Genomic DNA, 20,303 nt, shown 5'->3' with positions numbered 1-20,303 from the left:
ACACGTTAAAAAGTATTCTAAACTGCTTGCCTTCTTATTCCACATTTTAAAGGCATTACTTTAAACTGCTTACCTTCACCGAGAATTTTTCCAAGAATTAGGAGATTCCTGTCAATCACAACATCTTCCAGTTTGTTCTGTAGTTCCTCACTGACTCCCAAGCTACGTACTGAAAAAGGAGTAACATACTACATATAAAAATTTTCAGCATGCTTTCTTTCATTTGATAATTGAAATGAAGTCCTGTATAATAAACATTCCTTGTTCATTTAATTAATTAATTAATTAATTAATTTTTTGAGGCAGAGTCTCACTCTGTCACCCAGCTGGATTGCAGTGGCGCAATCTCATCTCACTGTAACCTTCGCCTCCTAGGTTCAAGTGATTCTTGTGCCTCAGCCTCCTGAGTAGCTGGGACTGCAGGCCTGTGCTACACCCAGCTAATTTTTGTATTTTTAGTAGAGACAAGGTTTCACCACACTGGCCAAGCTGGTCTCGAACTCTTGACCTGAAGTGATCTGCCCGCCTCAGCCTCCCAAATTGCTGGGATGACAGGCATGAGCCACTGTGCCCACCCCTCTTCTTTTTTCATTTTGTAGCTATTATTTCTTTCCCCAAAACACCAGTAACAAAACTTCATACTTTATTATGATTAAACTAAGTATAATGAATCCTTCAGGGCAAGGTTAATTCTGAAGAATTAGAAAAATCAGAGCCACATTTCTCTTTCTGCTGTGTGGTAGCAGCAGCCAGCAATCAGATTCATATAGGGTGGTTTGTCCTTGACTTAAAGGCGTAAGAAAGATAAGTCAATAGGTACTTTCTAGTGAATTCTTTATTATTAATATTATACCCCTAACTACAGTATACAAAAGAACCATACCTCTCCTACCCTCCTATGCTATGGACAGAGTCTCACAAACCCCAGGAAACATCTAGAGAACAAGCTCTTATCTCACATACTGTACATGAAATCTCATAACAGCATAGCAAGGGCCAAATTGTGCACTTTGAGGAACTGGAGAATAAGCTCTTCTATAATAAGATATGTAATACAGTAAGGTATCTATGTAATAGATGTGTTGTGTTGGCAGCAAGAGAAATTAATCAGAAGGAGACCAGTTCAACAACTCTTGGCAAATGATTCAGTCTGGACCATAGTTAAGGCAAGTATAAGCTCTTGAAAGACAAAAAATGTGGATAATTAGAAGGACACATTAGTTCTCAGAGAAAAAATCTTATCCAGTGGTTCTCCAATAAAGGAAAGAAAGTGGTCTAAATGACAAATTTTAAATTAAAAAAAAATTGAGAGTATCAAAAGTCAAAACTTAAAGATTAGAAGAGTAAAGAAATTAATAATATCCACACCAAGCAAGTTTATATTTCACAGCAACCTGTATTCCATCATTCTTATGTCTTTTCTTTATTGGGGGAAAACATCCAGAAGCATGAATTTGTTGTTGATATTTGCATATCCTTTCTATACTTTTTCTGAAATTATTCAGGAACACTAGTATCTGTTTATTTCCACTGTTTAACCCAGAAGCCTTCACTCTCTGATTCAGCAAAGCTCAAACCATAATTACTACAAAGGATGTTGGCAAATCATTCTCAGAGTTGGATGCCAAGAAAACAGGAATGAGGCTTGAGGTTATGTCTGCTAGTTAGAAGTTTTCTTTAAATCCCTGACCTCTACCCATCTTCTGTCACCCCAGAAGGTTCCTCTTTTCTGTCACATTTCATGACATTATGAGTGCTTTTAACCCCAGGTCCAGCTCCAGATTCCAGTAAATTAGCCCACAGAACTGTGCATGGAAATGTCTGGCTATCTACTTGCTGGTTTCTAAACATATTTTGTACATTAAAAATATCCATTCTTCTTCAATACCTTTGGCTTTTGTTAGAAATCTGTCTATTGTGGCCGGGCACGGTGGCTCACGTCTATAATCCCAGCACTTTGGGAGGCCGAGATGGGTGGATCACAAGGTCAAGAGATCGAGACCATCCTGGTTAACATGGAGAAACCATGTCTCTACTAAAAATACAAAAATTAGCTGGGCATGGTGGCGCGTGCCTGTAATCCCAGCTACTCAGGAGGCTGAGGCAGGAGAATTGCCTGAACCCAGGAGGCGGAGGTTGCGGTGAGCCGAGATCGTGCCATTGCACTCCAGCCTGGGTAACAAAGAGGGAAATTCCGTCTAAAAAAAAAAAACAAAAAAAAACAAAAAAAAACAAAAAAACTATTGTTCTTTCTTTGTTCTCAACTATTTGAACTTTTGCCAAAAAGGGAAATGAAAGTCAACTTACAGGTAAGTTCAATGGCTCGCCGACAGAAGGACTTCTTTGCTATATAATTTACCACTAATTCAGAATCCTCCTCTGTGAATGCATTCCTGGGTGAATGAAAACAAAGACACTTCACTATAAAAACAGGCTACAGAGGCAGACACTGATTCCACAAGGATGCTACAGAGCGGACCCTTTTCAACAGGATCTTCTACAACAAAAACTTTCCCTCTAGGAGAAACGCATTTCTTTCCTTTGATTTATTTTAGACTTACTTGGCAATATCGAAACTACTCTAGCTAGGCACCATCAAGAACAGAGAATAACAGATAAGCTCCTGATGGCCAAAGCTGTAACAATCTGAGCAAGAAACTAAAGCAGTATTAGACTATGAGTATAAAATGAATATCAATGAGTCCACACTTATGAAAATATGATCGAATGAATGAATAAATGGAAAAGATACCAATCTCCTATGCAGAAGAATTCCAAATATTTTATGTAGTTATTGTGCCCTTAAGGGGTGAAGGGAGTTAAATCCTCGTGCTATCAGTATGGGCTCTGCATAGTGACTTGTTTCCAAAGAACAGTAGGGAAAGGAAAGAAAAATAACTTCATGGCAGAGAAACCAGCAAACACTGCTTCAACCAGGTGATCAACATCAACATCAACAGTGATAAATCATGTTCATATGTACCCTTGATAAGATGTGATGACAATGGCACTTTAATTCTGTGCTCTTCCTCTCAATCACCCATATAACCCATGCTCATTATGAGCAAAACAGTGAAAAAAATTGCAATAGAAGGGCATCCTTCCTACAAAACATCTAACACTTGTGAAAACTGGCAAGATCATCAAAGACAAGAAAGGTCTAAGAAACAGCCACAGCCAAGAGGAGCCTAAGGAGATGTGACGACTGAATGTACTGTGGCATCCTGGATGGGATCCCAGAACAGAAAAGGGATATTAGGTAAAAATTAAAGAAATCTCAAGAAAATATAGATGTTAGTTAATGACAAGGTATCAACATTGGCTCATTAACCATAACAAATGTATTATACTAATCAGGTAAGCTGTTATTCATAGGGGAAAGTTGGTATGGAGTATATGAGAAGTCTCTGTACTATCTTCTCAATATTTCTGTAAAATTAAAATTGTTCTAAAAAGTAAGCCTGGGCACGGTGACTCATGCCTATAATCCCAGCACTTTGGGAGGCTGAGGCAGGAAGATCACTTGAGCCCAGAGGAGTTCAAGACCAGCCTGGGCAACAAAGTGACACCCCCATCTCTACAAAAAAAAAAAAAAAATTAGCTGGTTGTGGTCATGTGTGCCTGTGGTCCCAGCTAATCGGGGAGGCAGAGATGAGAGAATCACATGGGTTCTGGAGGTTGAGGCTGCAGTGAGCCATGACTGCACCACTGCACTCCAGCCTGGCAATAGAGCAAGACCCTGTGTCAAAAAAAAAATTAATTTAAAAAATGAAGTCTATTTTAATAATCCATTTAATCACTATTTTAGACTAATTGGTGGGAAAGTATTATGAATTAGAAAGTCTAGATTACAGATTTTTTTTTTTTTTTTTTTTTTTTTTTTTTTTTTTTTTTTTTTTTGCTTTTGAGACGGAGTTTTGCTCTTGTTGCCCAGGCTGGCGTGCAATGGAGCAATTTTGGCTCACTGGAACCTCCACCTCCTAAGTTCGAGTGATTCTCCTGCCTCAGCCTCCCGAGTAGCAGGGAATACAGGCATGCATCACCATGCCTGACAATTTTTTTTTTTTTTTTTGGAGAGACGAGGTTTCACGATGTTGATCAGGCTGGTCTTGAACTCTTGACCTCAGGTGATCTACCCGCCTCAGCCTCCCAAAGTGCTGGAATTACAGGCGTGAGCCACTGCACCTGGCCTAAAGATTTAATCTCAATTTACCTTAGGTACACAGATTATTTTAAAGAGATAACAGAATTTTGAAAAAAAAAATTTATGTACACAAAGCAAAGCACTTGAAAGAATGTATGCCAAAATAGCAACCAAGACCATATATGGACCTGAGATGGGCCTCACTTTCTCCTTTTGACTATTCTATATAATCTGATTTTTAGAAAATACAATGTTACTTTTATATTTTCACTTTTATAAATAAAAATAAAAGTATTTTCATTTAAAAATGAGCCGGAAGGTATTTTTACAAAAGGAACAAATGAATAGATCTTGTAGTAAGGATCCATGGGAAATGACTTCAGTATAGATAAAAATAACCTGTTACAAGTCTTTCATTTGTTTTAAGCTTCTGCTGAGCATAACGGTTCTGGGAAATAGTTTTATTTCTAAATATTTGAAATTGTATGATAATCTTGTTAATAAATTTGCTGGACTCAGCACCCCCACTTTTTGGTAAATTTTATAATGTTCAACGTCAAACATTCCCAGATTATAATCAGGGTTGAATCAAATAATATCTATCATCCATTTTGGTGCTAAACTTATGAGTTAGTAGAGACCTAGCTGATAGAAATATTTTCACATGAAGCATTTTCTTCTGCATTTCTCAACAGCTAGGCTATAAGCTTCAAGTGGACAGCCTCATGCATGTCTTGCTCATTTCTCTATCCAGTGCCTAGAACAAAGTGTGTGTTTGTTTGAGACAGGGTCTTGCTCTGTTGCCCAGGCTGGAGTGCAGTGGCATGATCTTGGCTCATTGCAACCTCAGCCTCCCGGGCCCTAGCAGTCCTCCTACCTCAGCCTCCAGAATAACTGGGACTATAGGTATGCACCACGATTCCCAGCTAATGGGTCAATTTTTTGAACATTCTTTTATTTATCCGGATTTGGAATGCAATCTTCATCCTATATTCAGTTCCTACAATTGCCCTACACATGAACATCCTGTGCTGTTCACAGACTGAGTTCTTTCTGTTTGTACCAATATCTTACTGCTCTAATCACTAAATAGGTTTTTGTGTCTAGGAGAACCAGCTCCCTACACCGAAATTTTTGTGTTTTTCAAAACTGTCTTGGCTATTCCTACACATTTACTCTTTCACATATTTTTTTCTTTTTTTTTTTTTTGAGGTGGAGTCTCACTCTGCTACCCAGGCTGGAGTGCAGTGGTGCAGTCTCAGCTCCCTGCAACCTCCGCCTCCCAGGTTCAAGTGATTCTCCTGCCTCAGCCTCCCAAGTAGCTGGGACTACAGGTGCACACCACCACGACTGGCTAATTTTTTGTATTTGTAGTAGAGATGAGTTTTTGTCATGTTAGCCAGGATGGTCTCAATCTCCTGACCTCATGATCTGCCTGCCTCGGCCTCTCAAAGTGCTGAGATTACAGGGGTAAGCCACTGTGCCCAGCCCATATATTTTCAAATCAATTTGCCAACTTTTCTCAAGAACTCTGTACCAATTGTGATGGTGATTATCGAATTTATGGTTAACTTAGGGAAACTTGTTCTCTTGACAATATTGAGCCTTCCCACCCATGAATATGGTACACATCTATCCATTTATTCAAGTCTTCTTTAACAATATCAGGATGTTTAATGCTTTTCTTCTACAAAGCTCTTGCACATCTATTGGGTTTATTTTCAAGAACGTTATAGCTTGTATGCTGTTGTGAATGGGGTCTCATCCCAGCATGTTATCTTTAATGTATTTTTTAACTAGAGTCAAAATATTTTTATGATATATAATATTCTTAACCGAAAAAAAAAATTTCCCTAAAGGAAAGCCAAAAAGGAGGGAACCAAAAAGAGACTTCAGAAGAAGCAGAAAGGTAATTGATTTCTGGGAACTGGGAAGATCAGCATTGCTATATACAGTTCCTAAAACTCTTGGCAAAGGTTTCAAATGGCAGTGTGCATCCCTTGGCTATTGCACTCCAGCTCTCCAGGATTACCTTAGTTGCATATTCTAGGAGGCTTTACCAGTCACCATTAGAATTTGGAACCTCCATAGGAGGTTTGCCTTCATTTTCCTGATTCTGTCTGGTTAGTTTCAAGCAAATATATCTATGAATCATTCTTTAACAGTGACTGTTTCAACAATACTGACCATGAATTTCCACTTGATGACAAAAACTGCATTCTGTTCTGAATGCTTAAAGACGTCAACATCTTAAGAGACTCAGTATATTTTAAGGACGGAGTGAGTCTATAGAAGTCCCAATTCAGAATCATAGCAATTAGAACTGGTAGTGACCATGGAGACTATTCAGAGACAGATAATAGCAAGGAAGCTTGGAAAAGTCAAAAGGCTAGTTGAACTGATAGAATTAATGCTGCAACCCAGTGAGCGAATTAACAACTTTCAATCCAGTGCTCTCTCCTCCTGCCAGACCCCAAGTATCACAGAGCTTTTGCATGTGCTGCTGTTTCCGGCTGGGATGTTCTTCTCTCTCATCTAATGAATACCTGCTCTTTCTTTAGATCTTAGCGCAAGTGTCAGCCACTTCTGCATGAAAGCCTTCCCTGACTTTCTTAATGCAGTCAAATTTTTGGACACATTTTTAACCCTTTATATAGAATTTATTACAGTTGCCATTTTAAGTCTATTTTTGTGACTGTTTGACTACTGCCTGACTCCCCATGAACTGTGAACCCCATGAGGGCAGGATTTTATTCACCACTGTATTCCAGTCCACCTCAGTGCCCAGTGCCTAGGAGGCCTTTAATACATATTAATGAGCTACTCTTGCAACTTCTGCAGAGGTTCTCTGTACTTGTTTTGTGATGAACCTACATGTCACTCCAAGACACTGGGATTTTTTAGTCAATTATATGTTCAAGATTTACATCAGATTTTGTCTACTTCTTTAAAATAGTCGTTCTTAGAATTCACATACTAAGATATAATTATAAGAATAGGTTTGTAAGGAATAAAGTAACTTACCCCTAAGACAGAGATGAACACAAATAAAGGGCAGCCTGGCTGCCAGTCTTAAGCCCCTTCTCATGCCTATCGCAAGTCTTGGCGTTAGTGGGATGTTCTAGTAGCATTCTGAAGGTGGAGCAATGAAAGAGGGCTGCTTAGCCCCCTCCAAAGCACAGCCATACACCCCTCACTCATTCTGTCCCACTCTAACCTGCCAACAATTTATCTCATACAAAATGCTTCCTCCTCACTCATTAATGATAAATTCAAGTTCATCGAAATCCAAATTTGCTTCCAGAACCCTGCAGTAGAAAACTGATTTCCAGAAACAACATTTGTACACAGCCTTCTTTTCATTAGGTTGCTTTAACACAGCTTCTCATTTTCATTGATATTTAATTAGTGTTTTATTATAAAAGTAAAATGCATAGAAAATGTGAACAAGAGATTTTTTTTTTTTTGAGACGGAGTTTCGCTCTTGTCACCCAGGCTAGAGTGCAATAGCGCGATCTCAGATCACCGCAACCTCCGCCTCCTGGGTTCAGGCAATTCTCCTGCCTCAGCCTCCTGAGTAGCTGGGATTACAGGCACGCGCCACCATGCCCAGCTAATTTTTGTAGTTTTAGTAGAGACGGGGTTTCACCATGTTGACCAGGATGATCTCGATCTCTTGACCTCGTGATCCACCCACCTCGGCCTCCCAAAGTGCTGGGATTACAGGCTTGAGCCACCGCACCCGGCCCGAACAAGAGATTCTTTTTCTCATTTGAATGTTAAAATATAAATTTTGTCCCTGTTAGAAAAATAATCATTAGAGGACATGTGCAAAATACAACAACAACAAAACAGAGTCACCCACAATAATACTAGCCACAGTTGCTAACACTTTGGTGAATTTCCTCCCCATATCTTTATCTATATATACGATGAAGAAAAATAATCAGTATTATTTGTTTGTTTGTTTGTTTGTTTTTTCTGAGACAAGGTCTCGCTCTGTCATCCAGGCTGGAGTGCAGTGGCGCGATAGCTCACTATAGCCTCTGCCTCCTGGTTCAAACAATTCCTGTGCCTCAGCCTCTAGAGTAGCTGGGATTACAGGCATGAGCTATCATGCCCAGCTAATTTTCGTATTTTCTGAAGAGACAAGGTTTTGCCATGTTGGCCAGTCTGGTCTCAAATTCCTGACCTCAAGTGATCTGCCCATCTCAGCCTCCCAAAGTGGTGCGATTACAGGTGTGAGCCACAGCATTTGGCCTATTTTTAAGGGTTCTAATAAAAGTCCTCACTTAACAGCAACCCAGTTTGAGTAGCAAAGGCCTACTATACTCTTTCTGTAAAAGAACCCTTTTCAGGGCTGGCTTTTGCTGGCAGCTGCGTCTGTAGGCCATGGCCTAAGTCAGGAAGCTGCCTGAGCCCAGGATATGCATCAGGCAGGGCAGCCCTCTGGGAGCAATGTGAGCAGCAAGGCCAACAGGAAAGGTATAATAACTTGGTATAACAACCTTGTCAGGAGTTGAATCAGTGGTATCACTGGGCAAACATTTTTAGCTGGGAGACTTACCCAAACTTTGTCTCCTGGATTCTTTTTCTGATGGCCATAGAGATATATAAAACCAACCCAATCAAGATAAATCCACAAAAGCAGCCAAAGATGATGAGCACAGGATCTGTGTTGCCAGGTGCCGGAGTTGATGAGGGGGCATAATCTACCCAACCTGGAAAAATACCAATAGACCAATCATGGGTTTGAAATAACACGAGAAACGCTGGCATGTAATAGGAAGAACAAATAGTCAAAGCTTTCAGAACTCTGTTAAATCTTTTATAATCTACAAATGTAGGCAGGCCTCACCTTGTGTAAGCTGAGATCATCCAAAGAGATCTTAATAATTGATGGGAAACTAGCTTGATTTACTCATTCCACAACATAAACATAGATCAAAATGTCACATAGTACTCCATAGGTAAATACATTTTTTCAATTGTTAATTAAACACAGTAATTTAAAAATTAGGCCGGGCGCGGTGGCTCAAGCCTGTAATCCCAGCACTTTGGGAGGCCGAGGCGGGTGCATCACGAGGTCAAGAGATCGAGACCATCCTGGTCAACATGGTGAAACCCCGTCTCTACTAAAAATACTAAAAATTAGCTGGGCATGGTGGCGTGTGCCTGTAATCCCAGCTACTCAGGAGGCTGAGGCAGGAGAATTGCCTGAACCCAGGAGGCGGAGGTTGCGGTGAGCCGAGATCGCGCCATTGCACTCCAGCCTGGGCAACAAAAGCGAAACTCCGTCTCAAAAAAAAAAAAAAAGAAAATGAAAAATATTAGTTCACCTTCACTAAGGACCTCTGATTCATACCTAAAGTTTATCAGTGGGGGCATTATCAACTTTCCACAGTTTTACGTTCAATTCAAATTTTATGTAGACCACTATCATTTTGCGTTTCTTTGCTGCACTTTAACCTTTGTTCACCAATACCCTCTTTCAATTACCCATTTTTGTAAAATGTCATGTGGGTTTGTCCCTGGGAGACAAGGAGGCAACACAGCCACAGGCCTCCGCTAGGTGGGCATGAAATGAGTGACAAAAGCTCAGGGACCAATCACAACAGACTTTGGAAGAAGTGACGCCATTGGTCATGATTGCGATTTTCATCTGTTATTTCTACAGTGATTGGTGGCCTGAAGAGCCAGCAGCCCGAGTTTAGGCTTTATGCCATTACAGTTAATATAGAATAGTGACTAAAATTTGAACTATATTTTTGGGGAACGGGTATTATTTAACCATGGTAATTGAAATTTGTGCATACTGGAGCCATGCAAGGGCTGCCTGCATAGCAAACATGGTTTTACCATGTTGGCCAGGTTGGTCTGGGACTCCTGACCTTAAGGCATCTGCCCACCTCAGATCCCAAAGTGCTGAGATTATAGGCATGAGCCACTGCGCCCTGCCTAAACTCTGATTTTTTTAAGCTGTCCCTTTAAAATCAGAATCTTATTGTCTTTGTTCTTTTTTTGTTTTGTTTTGTTTTGTTTTGTTTTGAGATGGGGTCTCACTCTGTCACCCAGGCGGGAGTACAGTGGCATGATCTTGGTTTACTGCAATCTCCATCTCCTACGCTCAAGAGATCCTCCCAAGTAGCTGGGACCCACAGGGGCATACCACCACACCCTGCTATTTTTTGTTGTTGTTATTTTTGATAGAGATGGGGTTTCACCATGTTGGCTAGGCTGATCTTGAACTCTTGAGTTCAAGTGATCTGTCTGCCTTGGCCTCCCAAAGTGCTGTGCTGAATTACAGACGTGACTCACCATGCCTGGCCAGAATTTCACTGTCTTTGAATTTCTACCAGGTAGACACATTTTGCCTCACCATCACCAGTTACTAATGTTCCCCAGAAACTGTGCCTATGGGCTACAGGAACCTAATATGGTTCCATTTCAGCACCAAAAGGGAGACCGAGTTTGAGGGTCACTGGGAACAGACACGTGAGAACTCAAATGTCTGCTCACAAGTTCTGTCTGCTATCGAGTACAAAGGTCATGTTTGGCAAGAACTTAATGTATAAACACACTGATCTAGGTGCCTATGGATGGACTTTATGACAGCAGTTTAACATTAAACAACCTAGGGCAGGTCAGAATCAGAACAAAGGTGGCTGGCTCCACTGGGTTATGGAGTGAGCATAGCGCTTGAGTCACCTGGGGTACCACAGTGGCACTGTGCCAAAGGACATTTCAGCAACATGCAAAAGCCAACACGCATGGCTGGGCATTTAGCTCAGTGGGCCCAGGGCAGTCTGAGGATGGCTTCCATAGGAAATATTTCATGTTCTTTGCAGACCAAAGCACAAAGCGTGCTGCCCAAGGATTGAATGGGTAAAAACATGGCAAAGCAGTGCTGTTTGAAACAGCAAAACAAGCACCAGCAAACAAACAGTCTCAGTTATAAACAGCTAAGGATTAGCTACATTGCCTGTCCCAAATTCAGTCACGTACAGTACACGTCATTGCAACTAAGTTCAATAAGTAAAGTCAGAGTTGGCGTCTGCAAAGACTGATCTTCCAAGTAAGTTATGACCATCAACAGTAACTATAGCAGGGACCCATGGGTATTGGTAGTTCTGTAAAGCATGTTATCATATCTTTATCATTGGGAAAATTCTTTTTGATTCTTATTTTTCCTTTCTCCTTCTTTCTTTTCTTTTCTTTTTTTTTTTTTTTTTTTTTAGACTAGGGTCTCACTCTGTTACCTAGCTGGAGTACAGTGGTGTGATCATAGCTCACTGCAACCTCTGCCTCCTGGGTTCAAGCAATTCTCCCACCCCAGCCTCCCAGGAGCTGGGACAACAGCCATGGTCCATCATGCCCAGCTAATTTAAAAAAAAAAAAAAAAATCTTTTTTGTAGAGACAAGGTCTCATTATGTTGCCCAGGCTAGTCTCAAATTTCTCTTGCTTTTGCCTCCCGAAGTGTTGAGATGAGCCCAGCCTTATTTTTCATTATTTAATCAGTCATCCATCCCCCAGGTTACTTGCTGGCGATCTGTGCACTGCCTGGACCACCACATCCTATCAGCCCTTACTGGGTACAGCTCTCACCGTGCGCAGGGACAAATATTTTCACTGGGTCACTGAAGGGTCCGACTCCCCCTTTTGTGATGGCTGCAATCCTCACTGTGCACGTAGCATTGTGGAATTGAACAGGGATCTGAGCTTGGCTGTCATTCTGGCCGACTTCCTCCAAGAACTCTTTCTAGAGACAGAGAAAAGAAGAAATGAAACACAGGGCCGGGCATGCTACAGGCGTGTCTACAGTTCCTTCTGAGGGAAGCCTTCCCACCCATGTCTGGGGGCAGTAGCCACACTTCCACAGAGTTTCTTCCTCACTCAGGCCACAGCCAATGGAACCAAAAAGTGGGTAGGGACAGGATGCAACCTCAAGTTTTGGGGGTGTTGGCAAGATAAGGCCATGAGGGCTTGGCACTTAGAGTTGTCCTAAAGAAGCCTCTGGAAGAGAGGGAGCATGCAGATGTACCCAGATGGCAGAGTAAGACCGACTCCTCGAGCCCCTGATCCTCAGAACCACCCATAGCACAATACGCCAGTCACACTGTCCCTTGACATTGTCCACTTGCTGCCTGCCCTTTAACCAGCATGAGTGGGTTCCTGTTCCTTGAAATTATAAGAATTTCTACTAAAATCTACCTGGAAGAGGGCACTGATGCTTTTTTTTTCTTTCAGTATGACATAACAAATGTGCAACTTGCTCAATTTTAAAAACTCTGGTTTTATTTTTATTTATATGTTATTTTAAAGTCACTGTCATGCAAACAAAGGAAAAACAATCCAAACCTCTATAATCATTATGTTCTCTGGTGTAGGAAACTAATTTTGTGTTTGGCTGGCTTTTCAAATGAAAATTGTAGGGGCTGTGAAAGCTGAAATGAAGTTCTAGGAACATGTCTTTATATCTGAATTTTGGAAATTTGATTTCAGAGAGAGAAAGAAGTATCAGGTCATGTAGGTCACAGATGTCACAGATCATCAATGAACAGCAAAGGCAGTTCTGTTGGTAACTTTATTCCCTGGTCACTTGCTTTCAAGCCAGTCACTTTCCTAGTGATAATGAAGACTAAAACCATCTTAACCCTTAAGGAGAAAGCAGTCCATCATTCAGGAGCAAGGGGGCATCTGGGTTGGCCATCCAGAGACTGTTTCTAAATCTAAACAGACAGTGACCATCAGGACCCAGAAATGCCCCCACGTCCCCTGCAGAAAAAACAAGCTGTTTTCTCTCCTGTCACATTACAATAGTCAACCCAGAAGACTTTTGTGACCTTTGGTCACCAAGAAGTATATGGGAATTTTTCCCTACTAACGACCAGTCAGTCAGTTCCATAGCAGACACCAGCTAGGCACCCTCCAATCCAATTCAATTCCGACATTATCACCTGGAGATAGTGTCAGCTCCCATAGGGTGAGTGCTCAGTCCCCAAGAGTGCCCCCAATTTCAGATGCAAATCACAAGCCCCAGGTAATCCGACTGGCTATAAATCAGGGCCCCATCACCCACTCCTTGAGTTTGTTTAATTTGCTAGAGTAGCTCACAGAACTTAGGAAAAGACATTCACTGGTTCATTATTAAGGATATTGCAGAAGATATGGATGAAGAGCTGTACAGGGCAAGGCACATGGGAAGTGCAGCAGAGCTTCCATGCCCTCCCTGGGTGCACCATCCCCTGGAAACCTCCATGTGTTCCACTACCCAGAAGTGCTCTGAGCCCCATCCTCGTGGGCCTTTTATGGAGGCTCTGTTGGATAGGCATGATTGACAACCATGTAGAATTGTGACTGAACGAAAAGGCCATGGTCTAATACTAATAGACTGAGTGAGGAAACCCAACAAGACCTATCTGTTTGGATTCTTTTTGGCCTCTCTGTGCATGGCTCCTTCCTCCTGGGAATGGAAGTAGGACTCCTTCTGAAATGTGAGTCTTATGACTTCTAATCAGATCAGGTGGGTCAAAGAATTTCTTTGTGGCTAACTCTTTTTTTTTTTTTTTGAGGTGGAGTTTTGCTCTTGTTACCCAGGCTGGAGTGCAATGGCGCGATCTCGGCTCACTGCAACCTCTGCCTCCTGGATTCAGGCAATTCTCCTGCCTCAGCCTCCTGAGTAGCTGGGATTACAGGCACGCGCCACCATGTCCAGCTAATGTTTTGTATTTTTAGTAGAGACGGGGTTTCACCATGTTGACCAGGATGGTCTCGATCTCTTGACCTCGTGATCCACCCGCCTTGGCCTCCCAAAGTGCTGGGATTACAGGCTTGAGCCACCACGCCCGGCCATGTGGCTAACTCTTAAGGCAGAAAGGCAGGGGAAAATTAGAACCCTGACTTGGGGAGAAAAAGGAGACAGGAGTCCGTGAAAAAGGGCAGGAGAAGATCGGCGAGAGAGATTCTGTTTTCTGAGGCTTAAAGTGCCCGAGCGTTATAACAAAAGACTGTCTTTCACCTTTAAAGCTCTGAATCTGCTTCAGAAACCAAGGACAAAAGACCAAATACTTCAACAAAAAATATGCTTGTTGTTTTAGCCCCTTAGGAAACAACAAGGGCTATGAGAGTAATGAGCCAGGACCCCTGGATGGAAACCTCCCTTCCACACACACTACATATATATTATGTGTGTACACACAACCAGAAACACAGTATGTCATAATATCACATCCTCAGACAAGGGATGAAAAGAAAAATATAACCTTAAAGTTTTTCTACCCCAATGGACTCTGAGTCTACGACATTTGGCATAGACTTTTTTTGTTAATTAAGTGAACAACTTAGTAATTAACTTTTTTTGTATATTACGGTGATATCTTTTTTAGAAATAGAGCATTGGGCTGGGCAAAGTGACTCACACCTGTAATGCCAGCACTTTGGGAGGCTGAGGCGGGCGGATAACCTGAGGTCAAGAGTTTGAGACCAGCCAGGCCAACATGGCGAAATTCCGCCTCTACTAAAAATACAAAAATTAGCCGGGCATAGTGGCACACATCTATAATCCTAGCTACTCAGGAGGCTGAGGCAGGAGAATTGCTTGAACCCAGGAGGCGGAGGATGCAGTGGGCTGAGATCATGCCACTGTACTCTAGCCTGGGCAACAGAGACTGCATCTCAAAAAAAAAAAAAAAAGAAATAGAACACTGTATTTACTGCAAACTGTTTTTGATTATGGGTTAGTTGGTCATTCTGTATTTAATTTGAGAGCAGGGCAGAAAGGCATCAGGTAGAGTAACTCCATGGACCAAACCCCCATAGTCATGGAGTCCTTTGTTGACTCTGGTCATCGCTGAGACCCTTCCTTCTTTCTGTGGAGAGCCCACATTGTGGAATCTGAATGAGAGACTGTATTATGAAGAAAGCCAAGGACACCAGGGAAAGTACAGGAGGGTTCTAAAAAGCACTTGGTTTTAGAGTCAGTCGGACTCCGGTTTTTAGTTTAGGCTTTGTGACTCTGTGCCAGTTACCCAGTATCCCTGAGCTTTAGTTTCCTCAACTGTAAATTGAGCATGTTGTCTTTCTCATAGTGTTTTTTGAGATAGAGTTTTGCTCTGTTCCCTAGGCTGGAGTGCAGTGGTGCCATCTCGGCTCACTGCAACTTCTGCCTCCACCTCTCGAGTAGCTGGGACTACAGCCACCTGCCACCATGCCTGGCTAATTTTTGTATTTTTAGTAGAGATGAGGTTTCACCATTGGTTGGTCAGGCTGGTCTTGAACTTCTGACCTCAGGTGATCTGCCCATCTCAGCCTTCCAAAGTGCTGAGATTATAGGTGTGATCCACCACGCCTGGCCTCACAGTGTTTTTTTAATAAGGGTTAAATGAGTTCCTTTATGTAAAACACAGTACATGATCTGGCATGCTGCAAGTAATCAGTGGTGGTGGCTATGATTATCCTTATATCATGTTCAAGGTGGTGCTACAGTTGGGTCTTCTTTCCCTATAAATAAATACAAAACCTTCTTACGGAATTGACCTTGTGATATCTTTCAAGTCTTAGTGCATTAAAAAAAATCATCAAGGCTGTCTAGTTTCCCAAACCAAGAAGCTTATTTGATCATTCACAGAGTTTACCTCCATGGTAAGTTTCTTCTCCAGGTGAAATGTACCCTATTTGATCAATCCCTGGGTTTAAGAAGTGGTTCAGATCCCTGGCTGGCCATGAGACCTTGCCTATTCCTCATACTTTAAGGTAACACCAGTTCAAATGCTCTGTTCTTCTTTGGCAGTGAGAAAGAAGGAGAAAAGAAGAAAGGAAGAGGTGCTGGGCACATGCCAACAGCCAGGCACATAGCTCTCCCCATTAGGGGAGCTTGTTAGGAAGCTGAGGTCTCGGGCCAAGTACAAGGAAGCTTCCCTGAGTCTTTAAAGAAGTTGGTTCTCTGGGAGGCGGATGTTGCAATAAGCCGAGATTGCACTCGCTGACTCAACAAAAAAAAAAAAAAAAAAAAAAAAAGGAGTTTGTTCTATGTATCATGCTGTCTCACGGCTATAGTAATCTCTGCTATGAGACTTCCAAGATCTATACCCTTTGAAAACAAAGAGTAAACCAGCATCAGAGCAATAAACCCAAAGCAATGAGCTCCATAAAAACCACACATAAAAAATGTGTCTCTGCCTAATGTTTAGGCAATTCTGTGTCAAAGTTAAACAGATTTATTTTCTGTTGAACTTCAAAGAGCCTTGAATTTGCCAGTGTACATGGTAGGCCTTCAAGGTGGTATAATATGCAATATTTTATAACTCTATTTACTCACTGAACTCTCTTTTCATGGAAGATCCACTGACACTTTATGGGAATGGGGATGGGGTGGGAAATACTAGTCCACACTTAATATAAGACTGTCCCATTCACAGAAAGAAATTCTCCAGCTGGTTTAGATGGTGTAGCTGGGCCCACATGTCAAATCTATAGTGCCATAAATGCTTACAAAGCAAGGTCAAGGCCCTGTGTTCAGACAGTATGAAGATGAGCAAGACCTGCCTCCAATATCAAAGAGAACAGATTGCATTTGCTCTTTACCTTTGGGTTTTAAGCTCTGACTTGGAAGGCAAGGAATAGCAAGAAAAATAGAACAAAAAACATAGATATCATCATTTAGATATAATAAATAGTCATACAGTAAAGACTTTCTTAGTCTGAAAGTGACATGACGGTTGTAGGAACGGAAAGGTACAAACCTGTCTTCAGTGTAACTGCAATAAGCCAAGCAAAAACGACTGACTGAAATTGCATGCACACAAAAAAACCCCACCCTTAATTACAGTTGTAAGTGACAAATATCTTTCAATAATATCCAACTCCTCTGTCCTGCATAAGGAAGTAGCTTTAGTATCAGTTTTCAAAAAATGAAAATGAAAGGATAATTTTGAGAGATGAGGTTGTGTCTAAGCTTTGCCCATCTGAGATGAAGGTAATTCAGGGAAATCGAAGTGACGGATGCCAAAATCATCTCAAACTTCCTTTTGGGTGTGGGTTTCAGGGGCCTCCCAGGGTCCGCCTTTCTTCCGTGTTCTTATTTGCCCCTAGTTCTGGATCATTAGCTTGAAACTTAGCTGCAACAGAGAATGTTTTCCAGAGTAAAATGAGCCACTGTCTCTTTGCGTTACAAGACTGTCACGATGCATAAAGTGTAGCGCAAAGCACAATAAATGACTTCACTGGATGATCTGGCATCCCTAAGGAGGTAAGTGACTAGAAAGGTCACAGCCCTAACTGTGGCCGTTCTGTTCTCTCCACAGAGGGGACCGTTCTGAACAAAGGGCAATGAGAATGTGCAGCCTCGCTGAGTGCTAATGGCATTTAGTGCACGAGGCTCTCTAGCCAGAGTCATTCATACGGTTTTCATCATTGCTGCCCTTCGGTATGCCTCAGCTCAAGAGTCCCCCTTCAGAAAAGCAGCTTTCCTCCCTGTCAGAAGTAGAAAGAGAAAGGATGACCTGCAGTTCTTTAAACAAACTGGATTCTGCCGGGTGCGGTGGCTCAAGCCTGTAATCCCAGCACTTTGGGAGGCCGAGGCGGGCGGATCACGAGGTCAAGAGATCGAGACCATCCCGGTCAACATGGTGAAATCCCGTCTCTACTAAAAATACAAAAAATTAGCTGGGCATGGTGGCGCATGCCTGTAATCCCAGCTACTCGGGAGGCTGAGGCAGGAGAATTGCCTGAACCCAGGAGGCGGAGGTTGCGGTGAGCCGAGATCATGCCATTGCACTCCAGCCTGGGTAACAAGAGCGAAACTCCGTCTCAAAAAAAAAAAAAAAAAAAAAAAAAGCACCAAACAAACTGGCTTGTTTTTAGACAGCTCAAGTATCTGCTGGTAATTGCTGTTTTCTGCCAACTGGAGTAAGATAAAATTCCTACTGAACCTTTATGCTCAGTATAGCTACACCAAGCATTCAGCATTGTGAACAAAAGCCTTTCCCTCAAGGAGGCATTTGATTCCGGTGACTCAGACAACGGAGACAAGCAGTTAATCCAGAGGCACCTTGCACAAATGCTATGGGACAAAAGACAAAAGGAAAGGCTGCTTCTCTCGTGGCTGTGACTTTTAAGCAAGATTGCTACTACTACAATGAATACCATGATCATTTACTATGAGGCAGAACAATATGGACTTCTAAGCCTTCTTTTTCTCTACTTCTATCACATACTGCTTCCAACAGTCTGCTTCCTGATAGGTAAACTCAGGCAGGGAAATCAAAATAAATAAATTTCAAGTGTCCTTTCAGAAAATGGCAGTTTTGATAAATGCTGGCCATGTGGCTAAAAATAATTAAAATAAAGCTTGGGCATCTTCGATGGGTGCACCTGCTCACCCATTCACCCTGTTCAACTATCATGCAAGGGGATTACTTTCATGTGATGCTCCGTATAGATGCCACAAAGAAGCTAAAATTTGGATCTATGATATGGTTTGGCTATGTCCACACCCAAACCTCATGTTGAATTGTAGCTCCATAATCCCCACAAGTCTTGGGAGGTAACTGAGTCATGGGAGTGGGTTTTTCTGTGCCATTCTCTTGATAGTGAATAATCTCACGTGATCCTAAGTTTTATAAAGGGGACTTCCCCTGCACACACTCTCTTGCTTGCCACCATGTAAGACTTGCCTTTGCTCCTCCTTAGCCTTCTGCCATGATTGTGAGGCGTCCCTAGCCATGTGAACTGTGATTCCATTAAACCTCTTTTTCTTTTTAATTACCTAGTCTCAGGTATGTCTTTATTAGCAGTGGAGAACAGACTAATACAATCTGTCACTAGGGTTAGATTGATCAGGAATATGGCAACACAGAAGAAGTATGCTTTCCATGATCACGGTAAAGAAGAGACAGACTTGATAATGAGCATCTGCCCTTCCATGGATGTTCTGTGTCACAAAAGGAGGCAGCATTATCCCACTCTCTTCCTTTCCCAGCTGGGAAGGGAATCTGTCTGGAAGCTGCCCACCTAACCACACCCAGGCATCATTACCCAGCTGCCTTTCCTGCTGCTGTACTGGGTCCAGGGTTCCCATCATAGCAGTGGTCTTTAGACTTCAGAGAAATCAAAATCAAATGTTCCTTGGGTTTGACTGGAGTCATGCCTGACAAAGTCATTGGAAGGGCACTAGCTGGTAGTTAGGGAGAGAGCCTTTGTTTCACATGTAGATTCCCTTTGCTTTTTGTTTGCCACTGTGAAATGAAACCAGTACTTACACTAAAGAGTTCTCACTGAACTTGCCAGCTTTAGCAAGGATCTAAAGGATCTTGCCAGCTTTAGACTGATTATAAGGCAGGAATTACCTGACATACTGATGCTCCCCCACCATACACCTACGCAGTTCCGAGTACACACTGGTATTGCAAATAAACATTGCCAACAATTCTGATACACACTTTCAGGGAGTAAGAAACCTCTAGAGCTGGCAGGAGCCTGCTGCTGAGTTCCCTGCTCAGTCTTGGAAGACCAGAGTGGAATGTGCTCAGCAAGTATGCTCTGGTGGAAAGAAGGCAGGTTGGAAGGTTATTTATGTCAGCAAACGCAATGTAATTATTCATAAAAGAATCATCTAGGCCATCTTCATAATCTGTAAGTCTCAAGTGGTGCTCCTGAGCTCAACCTTGTCATTGGCTCCCTTTCTATCGACCAATTTCTACCTGCCTCGGCCTCACTTTCAGGGCCCTGCATTTTCGGGTCAGAACTCCCAATCCAGCTTCATCTCACACTTTGCTCTCACAAAAGGGTCATGTTCCAGTCCTTCGAGTGAGTCAGAACTTAAAGCTGCCATATTGTGCCTTCTCTCATGTTATCTTTTTTCATCTTGAGACTCCTCACACTTCATCTGTCAAAATTACCCTAAGCTGGGATGGTTAATATTACATGTCAACTTGACTGGGTGACAAGAGTACCCAGCTATGTGGCTGAACATGATTTCTGGGTGTGTCTGTGAAGGTGTTTACAGTGAGATTATTATTTGATCGGGGGACTCACTAATGCAGACTGCCCTCTCCAGTGTGGCTGGGCCTCATCCAATCCACTGAGGGCCTGAAAATAACAAAAGGTGAAGAAAGGAGGAATTCTCCCCTTTTCTTCTGCCCGAATGCTTGAACTGAGACA

General features: G+C 42.2%; 1 protein-coding gene across 2 annotated transcripts in view; it reads right to left on the bottom strand.

Annotated features, from left to right (window-relative positions):
- MERTK (MER proto-oncogene, tyrosine kinase) overlaps positions 1-20,303 on the bottom strand; it is a 134,917-nt gene that overhangs the window by 28,498 nt on the left and 86,116 nt on the right. For both annotated transcript variants that reach the window (XM_003942489.4, XM_074397038.1), the window contains exons 9-12: positions 11,751-11,904; positions 8,712-8,865; positions 2,308-2,393; positions 74-169 (exon numbers count right to left, since the gene is read on the bottom strand). In XM_003942489.4, the coding sequence (XP_003942538.1) occupies positions 74-169; positions 2,308-2,393; positions 8,712-8,865; positions 11,751-11,904 (490 nt within the window). The remainder of the gene's footprint in view (positions 1-73; positions 170-2,307; positions 2,394-8,711; positions 8,866-11,750; positions 11,905-20,303) is intronic.

The sequence above is a fragment of the Saimiri boliviensis genome, chromosome 1 (assembly GCF_048565385.1).
Source record: "Saimiri boliviensis isolate mSaiBol1 chromosome 1, mSaiBol1.pri, whole genome shotgun sequence".
NCBI classification, from domain to species: Eukaryota; Metazoa; Chordata; class Mammalia; order Primates; family Cebidae; genus Saimiri; species Saimiri boliviensis.
Note: the sequence above shows the minus strand (reverse complement) of the source record. Positions and strands in the feature narration are given on the sequence as shown.